At 40.4% G+C, this 27,190-nt stretch overlaps 1 protein-coding gene across 2 annotated transcripts in view; it reads right to left on the bottom strand.

Moving 5' to 3' along the window:
• slco3a1a (solute carrier organic anion transporter family member 3A1a) overlaps positions 1-27,190 on the bottom strand; it is a 57,066-nt gene that overhangs the window by 21,013 nt on the left and 8,863 nt on the right. Inside the window, exons 1-2 of one of the 2 annotated variants that reach the window (XM_028586191.1) lie at positions 20,712-21,464; positions 11,766-12,222 (exon numbers count right to left, since the gene is read on the bottom strand). In XM_028586191.1, coding sequence (XP_028441992.1) covers positions 11,766-12,222; positions 20,712-20,870 — 616 coding nt within the window. In that variant the 5' untranslated portion in view covers positions 20,871-21,464. Of the gene's footprint in view, positions 1-11,765; positions 12,223-20,711; positions 21,465-27,190 lie in introns of those variants that run through there. The other variant, XM_028586193.1, reaches the window with a different exon arrangement.

The raw sequence follows: 27,190 nt of genomic DNA, 5'->3' as shown, positions 1-27,190 counted from the left end.
TTTAGCTGCTTCAGTTTCAGGGTCCTGGTATGGTGGATGCTGGCTCACTGTCAGCATGCACAATGTAATAGAACGGAGACATTGTTCACGGACTGCCTCTAATCAGGTTCTTTTTCTACCTTGTAGGTCAGTGGCATTAAGCTACTTTAACCTGGCATGCAGTTAATCTTTGAGTCCAATTAACCTTGTGTCTTTACTCTTCAACTATTCCAGGAAGCAGCGAAAGCCCTCGTTAACAAAAATGGCATCAGTATTAGTCTGCTTTAACTAATAGTCCATCCATTTGTTTTTGTTTCATGTTCTACAGATTTAAACCCACGCTTCTAACTAGTGAAATGATCTTCATTGTTAGTTACCAGACAGTAAACGGTGCACGTCATTAAAATTACCAGCTTTTTAATGTGAATCAATGCTGCCAGATCTTTTCTGTGCAAGGCTAGTGATTTGTAAACATGACAGTAATGCACGCTTTGTTACAATAATAATAATAATAATGACGGCCTTTCTGTGCCATAAGATTACATAAACAGACCGGGCATGTTTTCAAACAGGGCACTGGTGTGATGCTGAAAGCAGACTGCCAGCTCTGTGTACACCGGGTGAGCAGAGAAGGAAGAGAGATGGAGACAGAGGGGAGAAAAGGACGGATAGATGCTGGGTAGGAGTTAATGTAACAGAGCAAAGCCTTGTCGTTCTATCCTGCACAGTGATCTGTTTGTAATCCTGCTTCAGATGTTTGCTTGGCGCCAAGACGGAGCTACCCACAGTCTCCATTGTTGGGAAGTTGGGTGGTAGGATGAAAGCATGGAGAAGAAAGGGCAAAAGACCAGAGTTTCTACGTCTCTCTAATGGAGAGTTGCAGCTGCTCTTTTGAAGACGAGGAGCACGGAGAGGTTTGGGAGTCTTTGACAGCAGCTGGTTACAGCTTCTTCAGCAGGTGGCTTGGCCTAATTATCAGGATAGAGATGCCAACAGCCTGTTTCCCCCCTTTCTCCAGGAACACGTGAGAAGCAGGCTACACAATATAAGGACAATTGTACAATATCATGTCTACCACCAAGTATAAATGGGACTAATTATGCTGCATCCTGAGAAAGAGAATTGATGGGGAAGGACACGTGGGAGGTGTTTTGAGGAATAAAAAAAGTTGACAGAGCCAAAGGCCTGGAAAATATGGTTGAAAAACCATCGATCAGAAACTGAGCATTCATATCAAACCACAAAAATCTGCCAAATTAAGCAAAACGTGGTTGGATCAGAGTGAAGCCAGAAAGAAACAGACTCACTTCTGTTTACACATAGATTAAATAAAAGTTGACTGAATCAAACTATTAACTATAATTACTGCCCACCTATTGATCAGAGTCCATTTAATTAGGTTATCCCTCACTCTCCACCATCAGTGATATGGAGATTAAGTGCTGAACATGCTTCCTAGTCATCCTAGGAGCCCAGAGAGCAACCACTTACACACCACTCAATCAATGAGGCTTGGGATTTGTGGCAAAGCCACAAGCACAGCATGAATCTATATTTCCGAAAGCAAAGTCCTTGTTCAAGGTCAGGTCTTGCAGTACACTTAAACTGCTCATTTTTCAGAGCAGTTACATGTCGGCAAGTCCATGATGGGAGCTGATCAGCAGCCATGCATGTGATTTTTTAAACTCTGTGTGGTTTAAAGAGCAGGCAGAGGAGAGTGACAGCTGCATCCTCCACAGCAGGACTCAGCATCTCAATCCAATATAGTAAAAAAAAAAAACAGCCTAACAACCAGTCGTTTCTGTGGCAACGGCTTGCTGATGCTGCTGTGTTTATGATCAGTCTCCACCCACCTCTTATCCCCACGCTCCTCCCTCACTGGATGACCAAAAATCCCCTTTTTAATCAGCAGATACAGAGTTTGACCCAGATTGCCTCGAGATGGCTGCATGGTGGCATGGTGAGGTTTACTGACGCCACAGGGATTCATGATGGAGTGGAAAAGGAACCACAAGCCCGGTTAGGCCAAAATACTAGCCACAATGCAGCAGGATTCCACATGAGGCACCTTTCAGGCTGCTGAGCCTTGGGTCCACTGCTGCAAATGGCGATCTAGTAGAAATAGCAATAGCGAGAAGCTTCAATATACAGCTCTGCAGGCTCTGGTGAGAAAGCCTGAGGGTTTCATATCTGTTATCCAACACTGATCCATTTCCTGCAGAGGTCTGACCTATTTACTTGCTTTTAAACTGACACTTTCTCAGTACATTCACGGTCCAGCTAAAGGATGAAAGGTTCATCAGGCCTGAAACGTTGGCCCATCATCAATGGAGCTTTAAAAATTAAATATGATCTTTGAAGGGTGTCCAGATGTGCCATGCTAAGGCCAATCCACAAAGATATTTTAGACTGGTCTGTTAGTGTTAGACCAGTCCAGATTTCTGGTCTTATATTAGTGTAACACAAGTTAGACAGTTTCACAAAAATAGACTTATTTTAAGTCTAAATAACCCTACCACACCCTACCCTAACTCTTTTACTAGTTAGTATCTACTGTATTTTTATTTAATAGAACAGTTAAAATGGAAATTGGTTAACATATGTTCAGCTGCTTCCCTCTATTTTGTGTGTAATGTTTTGAAAACAAAACTAAATTTCGTGAAACCTTTAGAAGTTTGTCTGATCTGATCTGACCAGCCAGACGTCCAACAGACAGGACTGTACAGACTCTAGCAAAACATACACTGGCATAATTACTGTGTCACTGCAATACTATCCCACAAAAACAGCATATTGACTGGGGGAGGTAATTTACTTTCACAAGCAGCCAGATGACGAGTCCTTATGAGGCTACCACATGGCCTGACGCACAGCAGAAATGGGCAAATGTAATAATCAACAAAGTCCACACCCTTCTGAGGTTCATTTAACACTACCAGATAGCTTTGCACACCGCCCCATCCGATTCATATCTGAACCACGTTCTATCAGCTCAGTATCTGCAGGCTGATGAAAAAATCTAAAATTAGGAATGAAAGACGGATGACCAAATTAGATTCAAGGAATGACAGCAGATTCAAATCAAATAACTGTCTCTTCTCAGATTTAAACAAAACTTTAACATGGGGCAGCCACTACTAATCACAATGACCTTCCATTTACCAAAACGCAAGCAAGTGTTGCAGTCTGCCTCTGCTTAGCTTTATGTCAGCTCTGTTTCTTTCCGACTCCTTTACATGATACTCAGAGTATTTGAGGATAATTACTGATTAGCTTTGAGACAGCAGCAGCATGTTGTTGACTAGTTGGATACAAGATAATCTCATGTTCAGTGCCCTCTCTACACTCTAAGACTAACCTGAGGTAGCCGAGCAGGGGCTGCCACAGTGTCCGGGCCTGCAGCAGAACTTACAGTAAACGTCTCTGGGTCATTCAGCTTGAAGCACAGCAGACTGAGCGTCCGGTCACACGTGGCGGAAAGACAAACCCACACAGTTCATAACAGTAATGCAGAGGAGCAGCGGCTGACTGATGAACTTTTACTGCAATGCTGTTTATCATTTTGAGATAAAACAAACTGGTGTTGTTAGGCAAACTCAGCATGTAGCTTATGGCAGGGACGGAAAACCCCATTTAGAATCTAATCCTTCAAGATGACATTAACATGCGCCGAGTTTAAGTAGCTTATATAAACGCCCTACTGCAGCAACTGTTTGGAGTCAGAGCATTTTAGCAGGAATGTTGACAAGTCTCTCGAGGATACCTCTGAGACCTTTTTCACTGCAACGACTGCAATCGGTTTTCCTAACAAACCTGAAGCTAAATTTATCCCTGCAGAGCTGAAGTGAACACAAAATGACCATTTGAAAATTGCTGGAATACGTAAAAAAAAATATATATATATATATACACACACTAGCTGTGGTGAAAGACAGAGTTAAGACCTGAAAATAAAATACAAACCAGTGGTTGGCAGCAAAAATACAGAGATATGAAAGGCCTTTTTTTTAACGCTTTCGCTCTCCAGGTAGAGGCAGCTATCTTGTCTCAGGCCTGGGAAAAAAGACCTTTGTGCATCCCCCCAGCTGGACTGTCATTCCTAGTTTGGCTGTGTGAGTGTGTGAGTGTGTGTGTGTGTGTGTGTGTGTGAGTGAGTGAGAGAGAGTCAAAATTGAAAATGGTTTTAAATTCTAGTGTTAATGTTTATTTATTGAAATCAAGAAAATACGTCTTTGGGGAAATAGCATAAATGCTCCTTGAGCATTCAAGCTACTGACTGGGCCGGCTGGTGTACAGGTTAGCTTGACAGCTAGGCACGTAAACACAATGTAAACAAACTATTACAAGCAAAAAAACAGCTGTGTTAGCGGTGGCATGGGCACCTAAACAATGGAGCAAGTAGAGCTGTCAATCCATTCTGGGTCTGACTGTTTACAAAGGTAAGACACATGCCATTTAGGTTAACTGCGATCATGGACTGAAAATAGAACATAGGAAAAGATAGGATAGAATATGTGGAATGAACCTGCTTGGCCCACATGCCAAACTTTAAATTCTCTAAATGTAGTACTGTACTGACGTCGAAATGCTGAACTGATTTGGGAGTCAACGACAGCTAACTCTACCAGCTGGCCCACTTAACGTTAGCTCACTGATCCAACAGGATTGGGAGATGAAACTTTCAGGAAGGAATCAAAGAGTCGGCTCTTTTAATTGTAACGTAGCCGTTCATATTTTGCATTAGGCCTGAAATCATCATCATGAAGCCTGAAAAGTTGGCCTATCATCAGTGGAGCTTTAAATATGATCTTTGAAGGGTCTCCAGATGTGCCATGCTGAGGCCAAGTCCACAAAGATATTTAGCCTGGTCTGTTAGTGTTCGACCAACCCCCGTTCTTCTTTTCCTAAACCCAACCCATCCGCTGTATACGTACAGATAACACGGCACTTGGCTTTAGAAAGTGGCATTTATGTTTACGCGATAACACGCCGCTCGTAGAAAGTGGCGTGTATGTTTACGTTCGCTGTATACAGCGTAGACATACATGTGGATAGCTCAAAATGCGTACAGATAAACACACCACTTGCCGAAAATGGGCGTGTATGTTTACGTGAAGTCATGATGTCATGTTGGGATTCTAATGACCTTTAGAGAAATATCTCTAATGTATGACATTCCAAGGAAATTTTTTTAAATATCTCCAAGTGAGGAATTATTTCATTCATTAGCCCGGTTGATTTTATTAGTTGGGATGTAGTGGCAGGTAAACGCACACAAACACAGTTAATTCTAGACTAGTGGAGGTGGCTGTTCCATGACTTAATCCAAGAGGCTAGGTGGTGTACAATAGATATGCAGGGAATTTGTTTTACATTATGGAAAGATAGAGAAGTTGACGTTGTCCTGCCGTGCTTGTGTGTGTGACTTACAGTACTGAGGCCAGGTTTACATAGTAACTTTAGCTAATAGCATTAGCTTACCTCCACTCTGTCTTCAGCTCTCCACTTTTAGAACGGCATTTTATTTAGGAAAATGTGCTTTGGTATAAGATTTCTTCTTTGGCTGTCAGTAGTCATCCCTGGTCAAAATGGTCACTGCAGACCCCATGATCTGTAAGGCGCAGCGTATGGACTAGAGTGTAGGATCTATTTGCAGCTGTAGCACAACTAGACTCAACTTCAGTGTGTCCATATCCAAAGGTAACGTCTATGAAAGCTACACGAAGCATAGGCACAACCTGGAAATGCGCAATTAAAAATCTTTTAGATAACACACGCTTTCTGTACTTAAACAACAAACTCCCCGAAACTCCTCTCTCCTAGGGCTGGGCGATATATCGATATAAAAAATATATCGATATATTTTTAAATGAGATATGGAATTAGACCATATCGCATATATCGATATAGTTCAAATGTGATCCTTGCTCCCATAGATATATACACAGATGTCGCCTTGAGGTTCTAAACATACGTCAAAACCGCCGCCATCTTGGAACAGGGGTGCGAAGCATTCAGATCAACGCTAAAGATGCCGCACTTTTGTACTGCTTAATTATGTTCGATAGAGGAAATGAAAAGAACAAACAGCAATGAATAACATTTAACAGGTGACAATGTGTTTTATGATTTATGTATGCCGCCTTCGACCAGCAACCTGAGCTCCGGCGGCAGCGGGAGGCGGAGAGCTCCGTGGCCGGCCGCAGCGTCTCTTCCCCCGGGCAAAAACACGGCTTCGCCTCGCTGCTGCGCCGGTCCCCGCTGATCCGGATCGGACCAGCCAAAGACAGAGTGGTGATCGGTAGGATCTTACACGTAGTCCAGGACGACCTGTATGTCGATATCGGCGGAAAGTTCCACTAAGTTTGCCGGTGGCAGGCGGACGGAGAGAAGCTACAGCGGGGCAGCAGAGACCGTCTGCGGCTGCAGGATCTGGAGCTCAGTGCCCGTTAAAATTACATGTAACGCATAAATACATACAGAAATAAATAGTGGAGGAATGAGCCTGGACATTTCAGTCTGTTTTAAACTTCACCTTGAAGCAGAAACTCTTAGTTCAGAAGGGTGAAGTTTCCGTTTGGACTCTGGATCTGTGAACCGATCATAATAAATATTCTTTGTATTAACACATTAATTAGTTTCTTTGTTTTGTAGTCGATAGTTCATCTTTTAGTTTACTTAAGTGGAAGCAGTATCAAGTGGAAGAATGGGACTATAAACCTAGGCTTACAGGCATGAGGCATTACATTTTGAACAAAGTAGATTATATTAATATCAAAAGCTTAATTGACCTTTGGAACGAATCACAAATATGGAGCTTTGATTTCAAAAAAGGTACTCCTGTTATACAGTATTTAGGTTTACATTTTATTGTTATTTGAACAGCTGAGCATTTAATCATGAACCAGGTGAAGAAACCGGTTCATTATGTATTTGATTTTGCAACTGTCTCTATGAAACTACTTGTGACATGTCATATTTGATTTTGGCTTTGACTGAACATTTGCTCTCACTTTGCGGAAAAAAATATCGGGATATATATCGTATATCGATATTCAGCCGAAATATATCGGGATATGACTTTTGGTCCATATCGCCCAGCCCTACTCTCTCCCCACTCGTGTTCCACACTACATCAATAGTTCCACAGTACGGTCTTCTGGCAACAAGTCACCTCGCAAGATTTCAAAACGAGACTTCACCCTCTTCCTATGATGTATTCAGACACTTATAATAACAGTCTGAGCCCGTCAGTGGCAAAAACGTACACTGACGGTGCGCATTTGCCCTATATGGTTTGCAGCCTGGTTCATGGCTGCCGATTACAGCACTCTCGAAAAAAATACTGGACCAATTTCAAAGACTTTTGTTCACTAAGACGCAAATACATGGGAAAAATAGGGTCCAGGTTGAAAAATACAGAAATTACTATTTAAATTACTTTTTAATTTAATTAGCATTCATCTTAAAACACCACAGTGACTACGGACAGTCATCCAGAGCCACTAGCATGGCTGTAATGAGCACAGCACATGTAACTTACATAGCATAAAGTATGAATGCTTTAGCAGAAAACGTGTAATTTAGACTTTAAACCTTGGCAGAAGCTACATTATAAAATTGCACTTTAAGCCTCTTCTCCACCAGCACTTTTGAATCTGATCATATATTTCTTATATTGTGCTACAAGCAACGTCCACATTTCTAAATCTGTAGGAATTTGTATGAAAAGGAATGACATCGATGAATAAATTAATGTAATCCTTTCCCTCCCTACTGCACATTATAGTTTCATAAAGAAATTGCAGGCTGGCTAAAGGCTTCTGAAACCTGGAGAGGCAGCGGGGTGGAGTCTGTGTTGTACGATAAACGACGCCAGCTCTAAACCCTTCTCTGTGTGTCCTGTACAGTATATTTATGTAGTCAGGGGTCCTGTGGGAAGAGCCAGAATTAGCTGTGGCTAGTGAAAGGTCATAGAGCAGTGGGAATGAAGAGACTGTTGACGCAATCGGTCCAATCATATTTATTTCCTTTGGCCAGAGACGAGTGCCTACGTCTAGACTTGGGAAACAAACCAAAACAACACGATGCCATAAAATACATGTTTGACTCTGTTTGGTGATGGCATTCCAACTTGTTTCTTAAGAACACTGAAGTATTTCCTTTTAAGAACATGTATCACATAGCAGAACAAGTTCCTAAAAATTCTTAACAATGACAGTGAACATATCTTAACCAGATAGAGACAAAAAGCTCTTTTAAGAGTCACAGCCGACTTTGCTTGAGTGTGTTTTACAGCTGTTTAAATAGCAGTAAGCTGTGTCTGCTACAGTATACACAGTAAAGCAGGCACTTGGAGCCTCTGGAGGAGTTGTTTTTCACAAGCCTGTGTGGTATGCATGTGCGTCCTGGCCTCTCAGACCCACCTCATGGCTGGCTGGTTGGCATTCCTGTCTCACTCTGTAATTATGGCTCTTCTCCAGGCCTCTCGCTTTGCTCTCCCTGCACCGCCATACTCTTAAAGGGTGGGGCTCGCCTCTGCCGAAGGCACAGTCTTTCCACCTGGCCATTTTGGCTTATTTAACAATAACACATCACCAGGCGAAAATGTGCACTGACAACAGCAGCAGGCAACAGTTGCTGTGGGACAAATTAGCAGAAAGCTGTGAAAGAGTCTATACAGTACGTACAGTAGATACACACTTTGACTCTGGCATTGTGAAAATGAGATCACAGAGGAAGTTTGACTTGATGCGTTTATACAGTACATCTGTCTGCAACTGGTATGAGACGCATGTCAAGTTTATGGTCACAGATTCAAAAAGGTGTTTTCCTTGTTAATGGCTTCTTCAAACTAGTCCAAGAATTCCCCCTAAAACCTTCTGCAATACTGGTCTGTCAATACAAAATAACTAATGAGATGATAGATTAATTCACATTTATCATATCTTAAATTTAATCTTGTGATGTTTTGAGACTTATTCCCAAGTGTCTTCATAGTGAATTTAAAATGAAATATAAGACTGAAGCCAAAGCCTACAGAACTTATGCAAAAACTACAAGAAATACGCAAATATTTAGCCATGACAATGTTTCGAAACAAAACGTTCTATCGCTGCTGTAACAATGTGAACTTGTTGACGTAAACTGATGAATAACCCAAATACATTATCAGTATGTGAAAGGAAATCTCACAGAATTTTAGACAATCTACTCCATTCATGCAGCTGGGGGCACATGACATGACTGCAGCAGAAGGATTAGGACGATCAGCTGAGCGCAACTCAATACCACATTGTTCCTCGCTGCTCACCGATTGTTTTTCCTCCAACTCTCCTTGCAGCTTATCAGAGGAGGACAGAACCAAATCTTGCCTCCCTTACACCTGCCAATCTTCAATCACTCGCAGTCCACTTCCCACTGTAAACTGCTAACAAGCCACTACAGCGGTGCCAAGATATAAAGCCTTTTGTGACATTTTTTTCAGGCCCTTTATTGTTTCAAACAAAGCTTAATGTGCTTTTTGTAAAAATAGCTTGTGTTGGGGACAAATAAACACAATGAACGGCAATTAAGAAATCAGCTTTGGGCTTGAGATTACAGTACAGAGCACACTGCTGCCTTTGTTCGCAGGTCAGCATGCTGCTGTATCAGAAAAGGGGCGAGTGCCAGGCTGAACTCATCCTCTATTCAGGCTGTTATTGTCTCTGCTCCACGCTGATAACAAACAGCACAGACTATGCTGACACATCTCATCTACTCCATCAAAAAGGTGCCTTTCCACCTGGTATTAAAATCTGATCTGAGTGGACAGCTCTAAGTACGCGTGTTCCCACCAGGCAGCAGAATGAGTCTCCAAATGCGTCTTGAGTGACCACTTGTGATCGGATCTCACTTCCTTGCTCTATGTGCAAATAGTTACATAATTCCTGTTTGCACATACCGGTAAGCTGGTTGTGTGTGTGTGTGTGTGTGTGTGTGTGTGTGTGTGTGTGTATGTGTATATACATTTTAATTGTTTCCCCTCACATAAATCATACATTAGAATTGTGTGATGCCTAATAAAAAAGCGCTGTTTTTAAAAGTCTCAGTGCGTTTAGCTCTCAGTAAGTTTGTAGCTTCAAACGGAATCTCTGGTTTGAAGTTTAGATTCTATATTATATCTGCTTTATTTTACTTTATATATAATAATAATAAACATATTTAAATAGCAAAATAGCATTTTGCTATTTAAATAGCATAAACATATTTAAATAGCAAAATAACGGAGGACTTTTATTTGTGAAGAATTTATAGGAAATGAAACCGTTTAATCCAGCGCAGTGGAGAAAGGTCTGGCAATGCAAGACTACTAAATAGCAAAAGGAGAAGTTGCGACGTAAGAGCAGAAATGTCTGTAGTAATATCCTACATATTGAGGGAAGTTTTATAAAATAATAATAAATTAAATATAGTGATATTGTTTACCGGCGGCTGCCTTTTTACATGCAACTGTGGGGCACAGAGCTTCAGACAGCAGGGGGGGTGGGGGGGGAATAAGAGCAGGCAGCACAGGCACAAAAACGCCGACACATCACCGACAGTATGATAACATCCAAAACATACGATTCACTCTCAGTGGTTTCTGTGACATGAGATAAACTTTGAATGAGTATGCAGTTCTGCTCACACATTAAAATCTTGGCAAAATCTAGATGAGAAGACTGATACCCTCTGATGTCTGGAGAGTGGTATCAATCTTCTCATTCAACTCTTGGCAAGAAAGTGTATTTCCCAAAATGTTAAACTCCCGTCAACATATGTTGCCCGAATACATATTTATTAGCACTGTAGCATATTTCACTGGCTGGTTGTTCCTGTAAAATTTCTGATATGGATTTGCAGAAAAAGTGAAAATCATCCATGGCTTAATTAGCCAAGCATTAAAGCTTCCTTCTGCATTCTGAAATGGCTAAATGTACATATCACAGCAAATACATATCCCTAAACAGTCATTGTGTATTCAGAACTTTGCACAGAAAGCACTTTGAATGCACCTTTAAACCTCAAAGAAGCCAGATCAGCAGCATCTTGCCTTTGAGAGAGGATTACGCAAAGCAGATACATTTAACCTGCATCTGGCCTCTTTGCCAGTGAAACGGCTGTAATGGAGATTAAAAAGCTCCAAGATCTGCTCACCTGGCACTCACATGAACAGGCCTGTGCTTGGAACAAAGGGATATGGTGTGCAGCAGAAGAGCACACATACACTGTGTTGACTCAAAGTGTGCAAACATTGCACCTGATGAACACACACGTTCATGGCCGTCTTTCCACTATACCAGTTTTAGATGCCTTGGGAAATTAGTGTGGTGCAGCAAATATATTTTTAATTTCCAGTGTGATAATCATCCGTTTCTTTAGACACTGCTTATTTCGAACAGCAATTTAATTCAGCCAGAGATTCTCTAACCTTCCTTCAACAGACTTTGATTTTTACCCTTTTTTCTAACGAATTTGGTACAATCTGGATTTTTAACATTTTGTTTAGAGCCTGCTAAGATTAATTGATTAGTTGTCAACTATTAAATTAATCGGCAACTAGGTGAATATTTTCTAGTTTTCTTCACTAGTTTCTCTCACTAGGACAGTAAACTAAATCTTTGAGTTGTGGTCAAAACAAGACATTTGAGGACGTCTTCTTGGACTTTGGAAAACACTTTGACAGGGACATTTTTCACAATTTTTCAAACAATTGTTAGTTGCAGCCCTAATTTTGTTCACACAGTTTTATGAATGTGGCTCACCTATATAGAGTGATGAGTCTTTCTTCTTCACGTGATCATCGATGTAGGACACCCCCAGGGGCTGCACCGGTGTGGCTCCGATCCCCAGCAGGACCTGAGCTCCAATCAGCAGCAGGTACATCATGTTGGTGTTGGCCCTTTTGCCGCATACCACGTCCTCAGCCAACTGAACATCTGTGCTGCTGGAGTTGGAGCAAACATCCCGACCCATGTCAGTCCTCCACATTTCCTCTATCTGATACTGCTTAGTTAGAAACTCAGGCAGAGCAGAGAGAAGGGCGCCGAGCGCCATGACGATGCCCCCACAGCCGATCAGACGGGGCCGATGTGCTTTGGCCCCAAAGTAGCTGACAAACAGAATCAGAGCCAGGTTGCCTATCTCAAAGCTGCTGGCTATCACTCCTACGTCAGCACTTTGCAGGTTGAACCGCCGCTCCAGGGTGGTCAGCACACTCACCTACAAAAGAAAAAGGACACAAAATCAAACCAGGCTCATGAGAATGATGCTGGATGCAGCCAAAAGGTAGCACAAATACAAAACCAAGGATGTGGGAATCTAATGTGACCAACTGAAACAGACAATTCATTGTACTATTGGAATGTAAAGCGCGGTCGCATTGTGATCAGTGCATTTTCATCATCAGTTTTAAACTATGCCTTTCCATTGGAATATATGAATAACAAGCTGCTCAGATGTCTCACACTGTGGCTCCTCCCTGGAAACAGGCCTCTGTTTCTGATTAGCTGGCCACAGCAACATGTAGCTTCAGTGGGAACAGCTCATCACAAACTTCTCTCTCTTTCTCAAGCTGTCCTCAACAAGAGCTAGAGCCTACCAGCAACTTCCAGCTGAAGCAAATGCAGCAAAATGGTTGGTTAGCCCAGTTTGGTTTGTTAACTGTAGTTGTCACAGTTTAAATAATATAGGAAAATATTTATTTGCAGATCGCAGATGTTAAACACTGAGTTCATCATGATATTTCAAAGTCAAAGACTTTATAATGAAATCGGTTTTAAAGCAGACCAGGAATGTGTTTGCTTGTGATATGTGGGAACAGTCTCTCTGTGCCATGTGAACCACAGCATCACATTTGAAACAGTTGTGAAGCTATTTTCAGATCTGTCCCAAACTGTCCTTGAAAGGGCATCAGAATTTTCCATTACCCCAAAGTGTGACGGGATCCTGCCAAAACAAACATCCCTTTTCTGAAAAAAGTGACACTGGCACTGCATGATGAACCAACTTGCGTTTTTTCGGTGGAAAATGTAACCATGCTCAATTATGCTCCATGAGGCCAAATGTAGTGGTGACTGATCAAAAGTATTTATTAGTAACAGAGTTGTCTCTTTTTTTGGGGTCCCCCCCGCCCCATTTTCTGTTGCATTCAGCATGTATTATCCACTTTTGACATCAGAGACATTTTAAATACTGTCTTCTTTTTGCAATCAACACACCAAATCTGGTGATGAACAGGAAAGTGATGTTCTAAAGTTTTAGGTTTGTACTAATTGACCGATACTACAATCTGTCCTGAAGCAGAGAGGACCCTTCGGTCCCTACTAATAAAATATGATCTGTTTCTATAAATTCTATCCAAACACTTTCCTTTATCACCATTCTCTACAATCTGTCCCCTTTGTAACAATATTTAATACACAACAGGCGAGTAAATGAGATGCCATTGTCAAACAAAGACAACAAACATTGACTGGAGAGCCTTTTTGCTTTGTCATAGGAGAAAAAAAAAAAGAAAAAATGTTGTCCTTTGTGACTTTTATGAAGCAGAAGTGACAGCAAGTCGTTCTTGCAGCTGCTCTGAACACAGCTGCAGTGACATCTTGGTTGATTGGAGCGGTTTGAGCAAGAGTCCTTTGGGTGACGTTGAGTAGATAGCAAACTTCAGAATGAGTCATGATGTCTATGCCCCTCTGGTGGCCCTTTCTCACAAAAGGAAAACACACTAGATGTGCTGCATTTACACATGGCTGGCTCCGCCCAGCTGGCATGTGTCTGTAACGTTGTCTCATCCAGTTGTTAAAAACGATGCCAGGACCCAATAACCTGTTGACACTAGCTTCAGCTCTGCATAGACTGTGACACTGCAACAAAGTATAGCAGAGGGAGCAAAGACATCATCCAATCCGATCACATCCCATCTCGTTAAGGGAGGCCTGATTGAGCGGAGTGATTGAACGCTTCTGCTCTCAGCTCAGCAGTGGAAACACTGAGTTAAGCCCTCGTCTCCAGGTTCAACATGTTTATGCACTTCCACTCTGATTTAAACAGGCAGCCTAAATTATACAGGAAAAATCGAGTGGATTACATACTGGTCAGTGTGGTCACAGCCACATTTTCTCCAGAGAACTCAAACTGTGGAAATGTTTAATCTGTTGCATGGCAACAAAACAAACCTCGTCATGCTGTGTGACATCCCATCACTTAACAGAAGAACGAGTCATGTCTGAGCACGAGGAATCTTCCAGACTTTTTTTTCCTCCAGGATGTACTGACAGGGTCTGTATTTTCAGCAAGCAGCAAAAAAGCAGCTAAATGCTGACATTTACTTCAGCACATTAAGGTTTAGCACTGACGTAGAAGTACTGAAATTGTGCTATTTGTAAAAGCACAGCTGACATTTTTAACTGAAGCCTTGGCTCTTTAGAAGAATTTCCATTCAGTTTTATGAGGTGTAACTTACTACAGGTTGACTGAAGGTTAGCTAAAGATACTTTAATTGCTCGGAATTAGCTATTTTAAAGAGTTCTTTTATTTGTGTCTAAAATAAGCTACATCTGTAGTGTTAGCCATGTGCATTCGGTTTATATGAATAAACTGCCTATTATTACTCTCTCCAGGGCTCCCTTGTAAAAGAGATTTGACTATCTCAATGGGACATCACCTGGTAAAATAAAGGATAAATAAAAATAAAAAATTATCCTTAACACTAAAAATGTTTGAATTTAAAAAACACTCGTCACATTGGATTTTTTAACTTTTGCCATTTTCTTAAGGGCACCTGACGTCAGGTATTCTGTTAATGGCTACACCTGTGTGCTAGGTAATAAAAAAGTCCCAAGGCTGACACAGCAATAATAAATTGCCTGGGTGTTGTATGTTTTGATTTATGTCTGTATATTAACCTGAATTATTTGACATCTCAGCATAAATTTAATTAATGAAAAATAAAACGACTAAATAAGTGATATCTGCGCAAACGAATGCTCTTTATTGAAACACAGCTATTAATAATGATATGTAATATGGTTTTAAAATGCCAATGTTGTTTTTAAACTAGGGCTGGGCGATAAAACGATAACAATATGTATCGCGATACACACATAATCAATATCAATAGAAAATATAACTTGTTTTTCTTCATCAGAAGAAACCATAGACAGTATATAATGGACCAATAGACCACGTTGCTCTGGACGGAGACCAGTGAAGGCTATTAGAAGCACTTTTCCGGTGATCTCTTGCTTTACTGCGCAGCCTCCAACTGACAGAGACAACGTAAATGTGACGTGAGCAACGTGTCTGAAAGTTGTAAGTCTTCCTGTAGCTGTGACATGAGAAATCTCAATCATTTCCAATCTTACAGAGACAGAGAGCGTAGGTATATGTAAGGAGATAACATAAGCACAGGCTAATTATTGCTAACTAACATGCTAGTTAACATTAGTAATTAAACCTAAACAGCTAATGTAAGTCGAAACTGCCTGCGAGCTTCTCCTGTACTATACGGTAATTCCTCTACTGTGCGACAGTAAGTCACTTGGTTATGACACAATAGTTAGCTTATTTTTACAAAAACGTCTGCTACGGAGCTATAACGTGAGGTACAAGGTAATGGAGCCTTTTATACATTGTCGTGTTTCTTTAGAAATAAACAATGGACAAATAGAGTCTTTAAATGCTTCAGATGTAAAGTTATTCGCAGTCAATTGACGTAAAAAAAAAATGGCGGTCAGTGTAATGCTAACAAGAGGTGATCGCTTCGTAGCAACAAAATGGCGCCATCGGAGGTTCGCGTTCTGAAGCGAAGCTTACCCCCTTGGAAGAAACAAGAGGTTGTGAATCAAGTTTGGTTGCATGAACAAAGGCCCTCACTCTCTGGCAACCTAGCAACGTGGGGAGTGACACTAACAGCCAATCATGTAACAGTATAGTTTGGTTGCGCCACATCGCTGTCTCGTGTTCTTCAATAACAGAACCGGCGTGGAGTGGAAAGTGAGTGCCGCAGCGAGCGAGAAAATCGTTGATAAAACAGAAAAAGTCAGTATGGCAGTTTTGGGGATTTTATAAGTCTGACCGTAGTCAGACCAATGTCGTCAGACCAACACTGGTAATACCATAAACTTGTTTTACCACTTTAGCCGCGCTCACACTTTCGAGCACAGCCGTATTCGCCATCAACGTCCAACAACATCTGCTGCTGCAACACGGCACAAGCAGCAGACCGCCATGGAGAGGTACTCTGCATCAGCGCCTTACTAAACGCTACAAAGAAATAACGGAGGCAGACATGCTGAGCACTGTCCAGAAGCCAAGTTACCAACCTAGCACTAAACCTGCAGAAAATAGTTCCTTCTCAGGTTTCTTATATTTAGCTAACACTTTGCACTATTTTATGACACTTTATTAAGCATTTCTTACTTATTCTTTAATTTTGCACCTTAATGTTAAGAGATAATTGTTAAGTGTTCATTGTGATTTTAGACCTGTTTACATTTTAATTATTTGAGTGTTTTCCATGGTTGTGTTGACATTTCTGCTTTTTAACTGAGGGGATTATAATCAGAGCAGGGTTAAGTTTAAAATAAAAATGTTTAAATCTAATATATTTTTCTCCTGGTCCTTATTTTAAATAGGTCATAAAAAATATCAATAATTATCAATATCAACCGATATGAAAAACTTATATCGTGATACAGTTTTCAACCATATCGCCCAGCCCTATTTTAAACTATTTGGGCCTCTCCCTCCTTCCAAAGCTCAGCTGATTCAGTGCGACTGCAGTTTGACAGGTTTGCTCAGCTGAGACGAACACAGTTCAGGTGTTAGTTGCACTTTGCAGCTCGAGCTCTGAAGTGTCAGAAGAATAGGTTCTTATCAGGTGTTACTATAACCAAGCTTAGAGCCTCAGGTGCTGCATACACAGAAATCACAAACAGAGCTCCCCAGGGCTTACATCTACGTTTTCATTTTTAAGCGCCGTTTTGAAACAAAAACGATCTCCGTCCACACAAGAGTATTAGCTGCAGTAGCAGAACTAATCTCCGTCCATATTTACACATCTGACAACCCATATCCCATGACCATTAGTGCACACTGGGCACGCACACTCTGGGTGTGTAGCAGATTGTCTTGCATTACTCTACGGTTGAAAATCATGGCTGTATAAATTGAAAATATAGAAAATATTTTGGAGAAAGAACAATGGCGAAAAGTAAGACCCGGGATTTATTTGCTTGGACTGACGACGAGGTGAACGGTTATTAAAAAGGTATGTAAGCCTACCTAACTGATAAGACTGACTGACGTGCATTCCTGAATGCATAGCAACCCCGGAGTTTTCTAACCAAAATGGGGGCAGCAGTGTTTCCAAATGTCTCCATTTTAAAGGGCTTAGAAAAGCTGCAGTATTGTGGCTGCGAGGCGTAAACGTAGCAAAAGATATTTGTTTTTTATCCAAGACGTAGTAGTGTAGATGTTGCATTATCAACTACTCCTGCAATTACAATCTGATGGCGTTACTCCAAGAAAAGTGGGAACAATACACGTGTCCCTGTAGCTTAATTATTGGGTAAAATGAGACAGCTTGTAAATTGTGTAGAACCAGCAATTTCTTAAGATTTGCTGCTTCTCTTTGTCATAATAAACTAAATAACTTTGGGTTTAAGACTTCTAGTCAGACAAAAAAAAGACATCTGAATACGTCAGCTTGGGCTCAGGGAAGTAGTGATTGCCATTTCCCCCCTAACTTTTTGACATGTATACACAAAATGATTTATTCCATTACTCAAAATATTCTGCAGATTAATCAATAAGGACAATAACCGTTAAGTCCATGAGACCAAGTTACCAACTGCGGAAAAAGATCTGTCCATTAATTCACTATCACTTACACAAAAACTGTAAAAATAGCAAAGTGAATTTCTGAGAACTGAGAAAAACCAAAATGAATCATGAAACAATGACACTCAAGTCTGTACTTCTGTGGTATTTGCCTGTGCAGGTCAATGCGTGTTTACTTGCAGTCAGGCTGCTAAATGCCTTTTACAATAAGCAGCTCAGAGAAAGCACAGGGGGCCATGATAGTTGAGTTTGGTACCCTTACTGCCAGCAAGCACTCTTTAGTCCCATCATTCAATCACCAGATTGTCTCCACAGTATGTAAATAAAGCTCTGTATTAATTAGCTCTGTTGTGTTGACCAACAAAGTAGGCCAGAAAAGCACCATGTGTTTTCGTGAGTAAATAATTCCAAACCACACCTGGTTTATTGTTCAAACTGTTTGAACAGGTGTCCAAAGCTTATGTGCCATAGAAAGCAGAACTATTGTAATGCCGGTTTTATTAGAAATAAATGATAAAAAAGAAGTCCGCTTTAGGACATCATCCTAACTGACTCTGAGTTGCACAGAAGTGCTGTTGCTGCTCTGAGCTGCGAGATGCTTGATGCTCAGCAGGTCCACTAACAGAGAAGATAAGATGTTCCACTCCAAATATGGCCAAGGCATTCAGGGTTTAGACTATTAATTGTGAGCAGCCCGAGGAAACATGTGATTCTTGAAGAATAAACATTGCTTATGTCGAAACTAAATGTTCAGAGTGGCTGCCTGAAGCGGTTACACTCCTCTGGGACGCTTTGAGGAATATTTTGGAGCACTTTGGGGAGCTTCGTCCCACAAAATCTATATTAGAGTCTCTGCACAAGTTCAGATCTTTCTGTGTTTAGAGGTTTTCATTGCTACTGCATCCTGATGACATTTTGAGGTTTTATGAGAAGAGACAAGGTATTAAAATCCTTATTTCTTTATCAGTGTGATTAATAGTGAAAGTGAAAGAGGGAGTAAAAGTCAGGAAATAACAGGGATGGAAGGGGGGTCCTTGACCTTGAATGACATTTTGGGTAAAAATCAGCCAAAGACTGCCTTCCTAAACATAAGACTAAGTCATTATCAATGCTAGGCAGAGCTTTAAAGTCAAGCTTTAGTTACTGCTGCATGGTTGATTAAAAAAGGGCCCAGTTTGAATTGTGATAAAAAGATAAATTAGACATCATGGCAAAAGCAGCATTTCAATTTTCTCACAGCTATAACATACAAGGTACCGTTGAACAGCATGAAATATGTCCTGCAGACTGTACTTTACTGTGCAGCAGAGAGGTTTATGTCCTGTCATTGCTCTGCTACATGTCATTTAGTCCAGTGATTCCCAACCAAGAGTATGTGTACCCAAGGGGATACTTCTGCAGTTGCCAGCGGGTACGTGGAAGGATTGCAGAGTATTTGAAGAAATTTAAGTTATGATTTGATTGTAAGAATATATCCACATATTAACATGAAACCAAATGTCACACTGAACACTAGCTAGCTAGCTACATGTTGCAGTTATGCAAGAGTGTCTGAAAACGAGTTTGCAAGCGAGCACAGACTTCTAGCTAAAAGTAATGAATGAATGATCAAAATAACTAGCTAGCTAGTTAAAAGTAGCTAAAGTTAAACAGTTTGAATGATTAGCTAGCTAGCTAAAGTAAAGGAGAAACAGTTAAAATAGCTAAAAGTTGAAATACAGTGGTGCTCATAAGTTTATGAACCCATACTAAAGTTGACTAAAAAGAGGAAAATAAAAAAATTATCTTTTGGAAATTGATCTTAATGCCTTAATTAAAAATATTTGTATAAAATAAAATAGCTCCATATTATCACATAACCTTCACCATACCTAGAGATTGGCATGGTTTTATTTCAGTTAGCCTAATAGCTGGTTTGATTTGCATTGAGAGATAATTTTTATGGAAAGTACCCCATGCCAATCTCTAGGTATGGTGAAGGGTATGTGATGATGTGGGGCTATTTTAATTCCAAAGGCCAAGGAAACTTTATCAGGATGCATAGTATCCTGGATCCATGAAATAACTGGCCTTTAAAAATCTCCCTGCCTCTATGGGAATTTAACATAGGAGTGTATGGCCCTGTATTTTAAGGAATAACATTTATTTATTTAGATACATTATTCATTCACAAAGAAAACTGGTGTCCTTAAAAGGTTGGATTTTTCCTAATGTTTTTAATTAAGGCATTAAGATCAATTTCCAAAAGAGGATTTCTTTTATTCCTCTTTTTAGTCAACTTTAGCATGGGTTCATAAACTTATGAGCACCACTGTAGTTAGCTAGCTAACTAGCGGTTGAAAGAGTTAGCTAAAAGTAAAGAATAAGAAATAACTAGTTAAAAGTAATGATTAACGTTAACCAATTCGAATGATTGGCTAAAGTAATGGAGAAACGGTTAAAATAGCTAGCCAGCCAACGGCTGAAATAGTTAGCTAACGTTAGCTAAAAGAGCTTAAAGTAACGTGAATTGATATATGGTTGAAACATGCAGCTTCACTCCAAGTTAGTAACGTTAGTAGTACTATTGCTGACCAAACCAACCTTAATATTGACAGTTCAGTTAAAAATAGTGGTAGCTAGCCAGCTAGCTATAGCTACATTTGGAACATAACGTACATTGGGAATTAATGAAGGGGTATGGGAGTTCATCTGACAGGGCTGTGGGGGGGATCTCAGACCAAAAAGGTTGTGAATCACTGATTTAACGTTAGTCCAAAGCGTGCAGGGCAGCAGAACCCCCCCCGGATAACGCAAGTATGTCTTACAGTAGCAGGGTCTCAGTGACAGTGTGAATCCCGCATGAGCTCGGCTTGTGTTGCACTCACCAGGTATGCTCCAACGGTGCCCTGAGCCAACATGAGGGCGCATTCCGATATCAAGAATATCTTGATATTTGAGAAGCATGAGGAGTTTTTGCGGAGGCCGTCTCCTTCTAGCATGTCCCCGCCGCTCCGGTCCGAGTCCCGGTGCTTCTTCACCTGCATCCTCCCTTTACTTTACCCACACAGTACTGCGAGAATCCGAAAAACGCAGGAAGATGACCGCGGGAAGACACTGGCAGGTACAGTGTTTCGCTTTCCACCCTGAGACTACATTCGCGGTGCTTCTTGTTGCGGTTTCTCCTGATTCAGTAAATAGTCTTCATACATGTGACAAGCTACGAAACACACGTCCAAACTCCGCGGGGCTCTGCCGGTAGTCTGCGCCTAAACATTGCCTCTTCGTCAACGTAGCCTACAGAAACATGTGAACTCCCTCCTGAAGGTGTTTGCAGAGGCACAAGTAACGTTAAACCACGCGCGAATTTCTGTCAAATTGCATGTTTTCGCCGCGGGGTTTTGTGTGTTTCAGCTGCAGGTGAAGGTACTGTTTACAGGCGTCTTCTTCCTCTCTTCCAACTCCTGCCGCTCCGGACTGTCAGGGTCCTTCACGCACAATGACTGCTCTGCTCTCTGTCTCTGCGCTCCCACCTCTCTCTACTACTCTCCTCCTCTGTCAGCACATGCACGCACGGCCCTAGAGGCGCTGTGTAGCAGGCAGCATCTCAAATCTGCTCAACTTGCCTCTGACTTGAAAAATCACTGCAGTAGTCCTGTGGGACCCCGTGTGTGTGTGTGTGTGTGTGTGTGTGTGTGTGTGTGTGTGTGTGTGTGTGTGTGTGTGTGTGTGTGTGTGTGTGTGTGTGTGTGTGTGTGTGTGTGTGTGTGTGTGTGTGTGTGTGTGTGTGTGTGTGGTGTTTAAAGTGACTCACTGCCATTTTGTGATGTATAATTTCCCCCACAATAAATCTACAGGGATTATAATCTGTGGGGCTGATTGGGATAATTGTTGAGTCTCAGGGCTGCAACTAAGGATTGTTTTAGAGAATGAGATGAAACTAGCTGAGAATAGACGCTAAATCGATAAGTCAATAACACAAAATGTTCTAACAATCGATTCATTTATCAAAATACATATGGTAAACATTCTCTTGTTCAGGCTTCTCTAATGTACGAATGTGCTGGTTTTCTGTGTTTTTATAAACTGAATATTTTTGGATTATCTATTAGATGTATCCTCCATCCATAAAGTCTTTCTAACTATTATAACTATATTGTATTTTTAAAGAACCCCTAATTACCCCTAAGTATCTCCAACAAGTCAAACATAACAATGAGTGACAATAGAAAAACAAAACAATAAATAGTTTGTGTTCAGGCAGTAAAAGCAATTAGGGCTGCAACTATAGATTATTTTCATTATTGATTCATCTTATTTTCTTGATTAATCATTTGGTTTATAAAATGTCAGCAAATAGTTAAATGTATCAACCATCCCAAACCCAAAGATGTTTAATTTACTATAATGTTAGGACAAGAACAACACACATTTATCACACACATTTTAAAGCTGGAACTATCAATGTTCTCTCAAGGAATAATTTGACATTTTGGGAAATACGCTTGTTTGCTTTCTTGTCAAGAGTTTGATGAGAAGATTGGACAAAGACTGGGAAAAAAACAGCTAGCATGGCTCTAGACATGAGAGTGATATCAATCTTCACTTCTTAACTGGCAAGAAAGTGAATGAGCATATTTTCCAAAACAATTAAATTAAATTCTCATAATAGTTGCCAATTAAACCCAATCACTCAACAATTTGATTAATTGACTAATCATTGCAGCTCTTGCTCTTTAACAGCGCGTTGTTGAAGCAGGGGCTGTGATGTTTCCAACATTTACTATTGGCTTTTCATGTTGTTAGCATGTCTACGATGAGGTATTGCGATGGTTATGATGTAATGTAACCACATAATGTGATGATGATGGGGTGGAACTGCACAGGATTATAAACAAATCTTGTGTAAAGGCTGCAAGGGTTTTATGCACAGCTTTTTGTCCAGTCTTGGAAGCAGCAACATGAGGACATGGGAAGGTCAAGGAGATGAGAGGAGGTAATTGATGAAGTGTGAAATGTGTTTTTGAACCAAACTGAACATTTTAAAACACGTCTAAACACCACAGTGACATGTAAAATGGTTTATATGGTTTTAGCTATTTCCAATCAATGCTATTATATTACAGCTGAATTGATTAGTGCTCTATTTCCCTATGTGGCTTCTCCAATGTAAGGGTTTGCTATTTTGTATATTTTGAGGAAATGCGTGCCTGTTCGGAACGAGCCGATTGCTTGGTTCCCAGTATTTTTTTACTTAAATTCTCACAAACAAGATGTCACACACACACACACACACATATACCCACATATGCACACACAGAGAGTCCTCGATTTATAGTTAGATTGTAAACCACATATTTTTTTCAGTTGTGGACTGTCGCTCAGACGAAAAAGACAAATTAAAGGAATACGCCACTGTTTGTTGAAATAGGGCTTATCACCCTCAGACCATGATAAGCCCTATTTCAACAACCGGTGGCGTATCCCTTTAAGACATTTGTGATGCATATTTTTTTATTATTTTCTGGCTTTCGATTAATTGATAAAGAAAATAATCATTACTTGCAGCCAGGGCTGTAGTCAAGTCCACCTTTGTCAAGTCCAAGACCAGGACTAGTCGAGACTGAGTCAAGACTGAGTCCAAAGAGGTTCAAGACCGAGCCCAAACAACTTTGAGTCCAAGTCAAGACGGAGTCCAAATGAGAGACAGTCAATACCGAGACAGAAAAAAAAGAATCCTCTTCAAGACCATTTACTTACCTGTTCATCATTTATGATGTGATGTGAGAGTCAGTATATCTTCTATTAAGATGATAATTTTGCTTTATTATTTGTAATAAGGAAAAAGCAAGTGCAATAAAACATTATAGGATCAAATTAAGCGATATTATTTACTTTAAATATAAAATGGAAATGTTCCCATTCTTGAAGTTATTACTTGTCCTGAAGAATTCATAGTACAAAGTGGTCCCTGACATTGTGTCTGTGGCCAAAATGAAAATGACTGAAGCCTGATGATTGAGGAATATGATGCAGCCAGATGTAAACCAGGCGACCAATTTCAATGCCTGTTCTAGATGGATTTTTAATTAAACTAATACCTGTTTTCTGAACAAGCACGACTCAAATCCGAGTCCGGACTCAAGTACTACAGCCTTGCTTGCAGCCCTAAATACTAGTTACGTACTAACGTTTTATAAAATGATACAACATACAGTTAATGAGACTACATAATAATAGTCTAGTCGAGAGAATAAATCCATTATTGTTTCTAATAAATCATATTAATATGCCATTTTAGTTCTTATGAATAAACAAAACATAGAAAGCTACTTTTTGAGATCTTAAATACATGACAAAATATATTTTTTAAACATTGTAACATTTTCCTCTATTGTACAACACAAAAGACATTTGATTCAACAGAGTGAATGATTAAACCCTGTGACAGTGATTACTGTAGCATAGTAAAAAAAAATGTACATATCAATATTAGAATGATCCTGTGATAGTTCTACAATAAAATTATATAATATTAATTTCCATGACCCATAGTTCCACTTGTATTGTGAACCCAGAGGACCTGAAACTGACTCTGTCTCACTTCCTTAGACACATGAACCCACAATAAAAACTATAAATGATCGCTGCATGATTTAACTGTCAACTATGATTCAGGGTGGTCCCCTCATTCTCTGACTGAGTTTTTGGCAGATGTCCAATGCAAAATGGTCATCAATCGTAGATGCTCCCTCCCTCCCACACAGAAATCCTTCCTACGCTTCTGCATGTTGCTTCCTACATTCAGCCTGCTGGAAGCGAAGGCGAAATGTTGACACTCAAGCTGACAGTTTTAGAGTCGAAGCTTGAATCAGACAAACTGGGTTTCAGTCTTACAGTAAAATCCCACCGAGCGCTGATGTGCCAAAACTGAGAGAAGTATGTAAATATTAAAAGCTAAAGGAACAACATTATGAGAAATGTAAATCTATAGGGTGGTCTAAGCCACATGTTAGTTTCAAATTGTTTGAAAGATTAATGGTTCGAAGACCCCGTAACCTACACAGCTGCAACAGCTACCTGTGTGTTTGTGAGTGTGTGTGTGTGTGTGTGTGTGTGTTTGTTTGTTTGCATATATGTTCTGAATGTTCAAGATACATTAATGCCAAAGCTAAATTACATATTATTCAATAATTATGTTTTACACAAGAAAAGTTCAACTGAAGCCACACAGTTCTGAGAAGATTGAGGTCCATCAGGCAAGTGAAACACCTGTGTGGGTGCCAGACTACATGTGTGTAGGAGCTTTAAAATGAATCTGTGTCACCGTTAACCCCTAACCCCTCCCCATACGTGGATGAGTTTTGAGCAGTTTAACCATATCCTCTCTCTCTTTCTCCATGTTTCCTGTTTGCTGTATCACTACTGATTAAAGACAAAATGCAACAATGATTTTAAAAAGAGATGCTTGTCCCTTTAATTATCTTGTAACCCCACAGATGCTACACCTGTATACCATCCATTAATACATGTATACAGTTCTCTAATTATTGTAATAAACTAGTCTGTTTAGATCAGTTTCTGAGTTTCTGAGAACAAGAATAGTCGGATTGAAAATGTAGTGCAGAAATGTGTGTGTGTGTGTGTGTGTGTGTGTGTGTGTGTGTGTGTGTGTGTGTGTGTGTGTGTGTGTGTGTGTGTGTGTGTGTGTGTGTGTGTGTGTGTGTGTGTGTGTGTGCGTGCGTGCGTGCGTGCGTGCGTGCGTGTGTGTGTGTTTGCAGCACTGTTTACATACAGTAGATGTGCAGGGACATGAGTCAGGTACTGTATAACAGGCAGTGGGCGGAGACGGCTCGGACTGGTGCCAGGAATGTGTGACTGGAAAAGCCTGCAGACTATTGTTCTGCCCTCTGAAACAGCTGCTATTTATAGGATTTGGAAAAGGGTGGACTGTGGAAAAGAAGCCCAGCCCGTCTGCTGGGAAACACTGGGACATGGTAGAGGATTGAGGAATAACAATGCTGCTTTAAGGCAACTTTTCTGCCTGAAGTTTTGAGGAAAACATACCTTCACTACCTGTTACTGTATTGTCTGTTGTTTGCCAAATAAATGTTTTTAGACTTTGCTAAAATATATATATATATATATATATATATATACGTATATATTTTTCTTATTTTTTATTTTATTTATTTTTTAGTACATAAAGCCCATTATGAAGTTTATGTTGCAGTCCAAGTTGTGTGATTGGTAGGCCATTTCTTATATTCTGATTGAGTACATATTTTCATACTACAGACACATTGGCATTGTATAGTATTACGAATGCATTCTGATTCCACTTGTATCTACTTATTCCATAGATCTGATGCTAAAAACATTCTCAGTATTGCATTTACAACATTATGGTGCAAATTATATGACATTTAGAAGAAACTATATGTATCCTTAGAAACATGATGTGAGCACAGTAACACTGCAAAATCGTGAGGTTGCCAAGCAGACCTTAGTTTGTTTAACTCTGGACACAGGCAGGGTAGCCATTTCCCCCTGTTTCCAGTCTTTATGCTAAGCTAAGCTAATTGCCCCCTGGCTCCAGCTAACACAAAGATATGAGAGTGGTGCTGATCTTCTTATTCTTGCTTCATGTATTCTTCTGTATTCTTGCTTATTCTTGCTATTTCTAACTACATAATTTCTTACGTCAAGACTACGTTATATTACTTAACTTCTGCCAATCTAATTCCCAGAATGGAAAACAATACTGTCATTGTTATGTAACCTGAAGACAATAATTGTAACTGAAATGACTGAAGTTACCTCTCACTTTTATTTATGCAAAAACACACAAAAAGCGCCAGTGTTATACAGTTTTCTCAGTTCTAACAGCCTCAGACTGAAACCCGTTCTTTATGAATTCCACTGCATGTTCAGACAGTGAAAGCATCCTCCTTCATTCTGAGCCCAAAGCTGTCTCTATCAGACCGATGCCCAGCCAGTTTGGCCTCAGGCGCTACATCCCCTCAGCCATCCAGTGCTGCTGAGCTGGAATTCACCTGGAGGGAGCAGCCTCTGCAGCGGACGGCGCAACTGCAAGGAAATATTTGGTGGATAACTCCCAACGTGTTATCCTGTGGTGTCAAGTCTCCCTCAGATAACTTACAGAGTATTCAATTTCATCATGTGCCAAAACTCTAAGGCCAGAACGCAAAAAAAATGAAGCCATGTAATAAGAAACCATCTGTGTTAAGTGTTGGATTTACTTTTATTCATATTGCAGCACTTTTTAGACTGTATAACCATTTTTTCTTTTCTCAATAAGAGATCAGAATTTGAATCCCTCATTGCCTACACCAATAGCTAGTGC

This window comes from Perca flavescens, chromosome 8, assembly GCF_004354835.1.
Source record: "Perca flavescens isolate YP-PL-M2 chromosome 8, PFLA_1.0, whole genome shotgun sequence".
Lineage (NCBI taxonomy): Eukaryota > Metazoa > Chordata > Actinopteri > Perciformes > Percidae > Perca > Perca flavescens.
The sequence above is the reverse complement of the archived record's forward strand: the minus strand, read 5'-3'. Positions and strand labels throughout refer to the sequence as shown.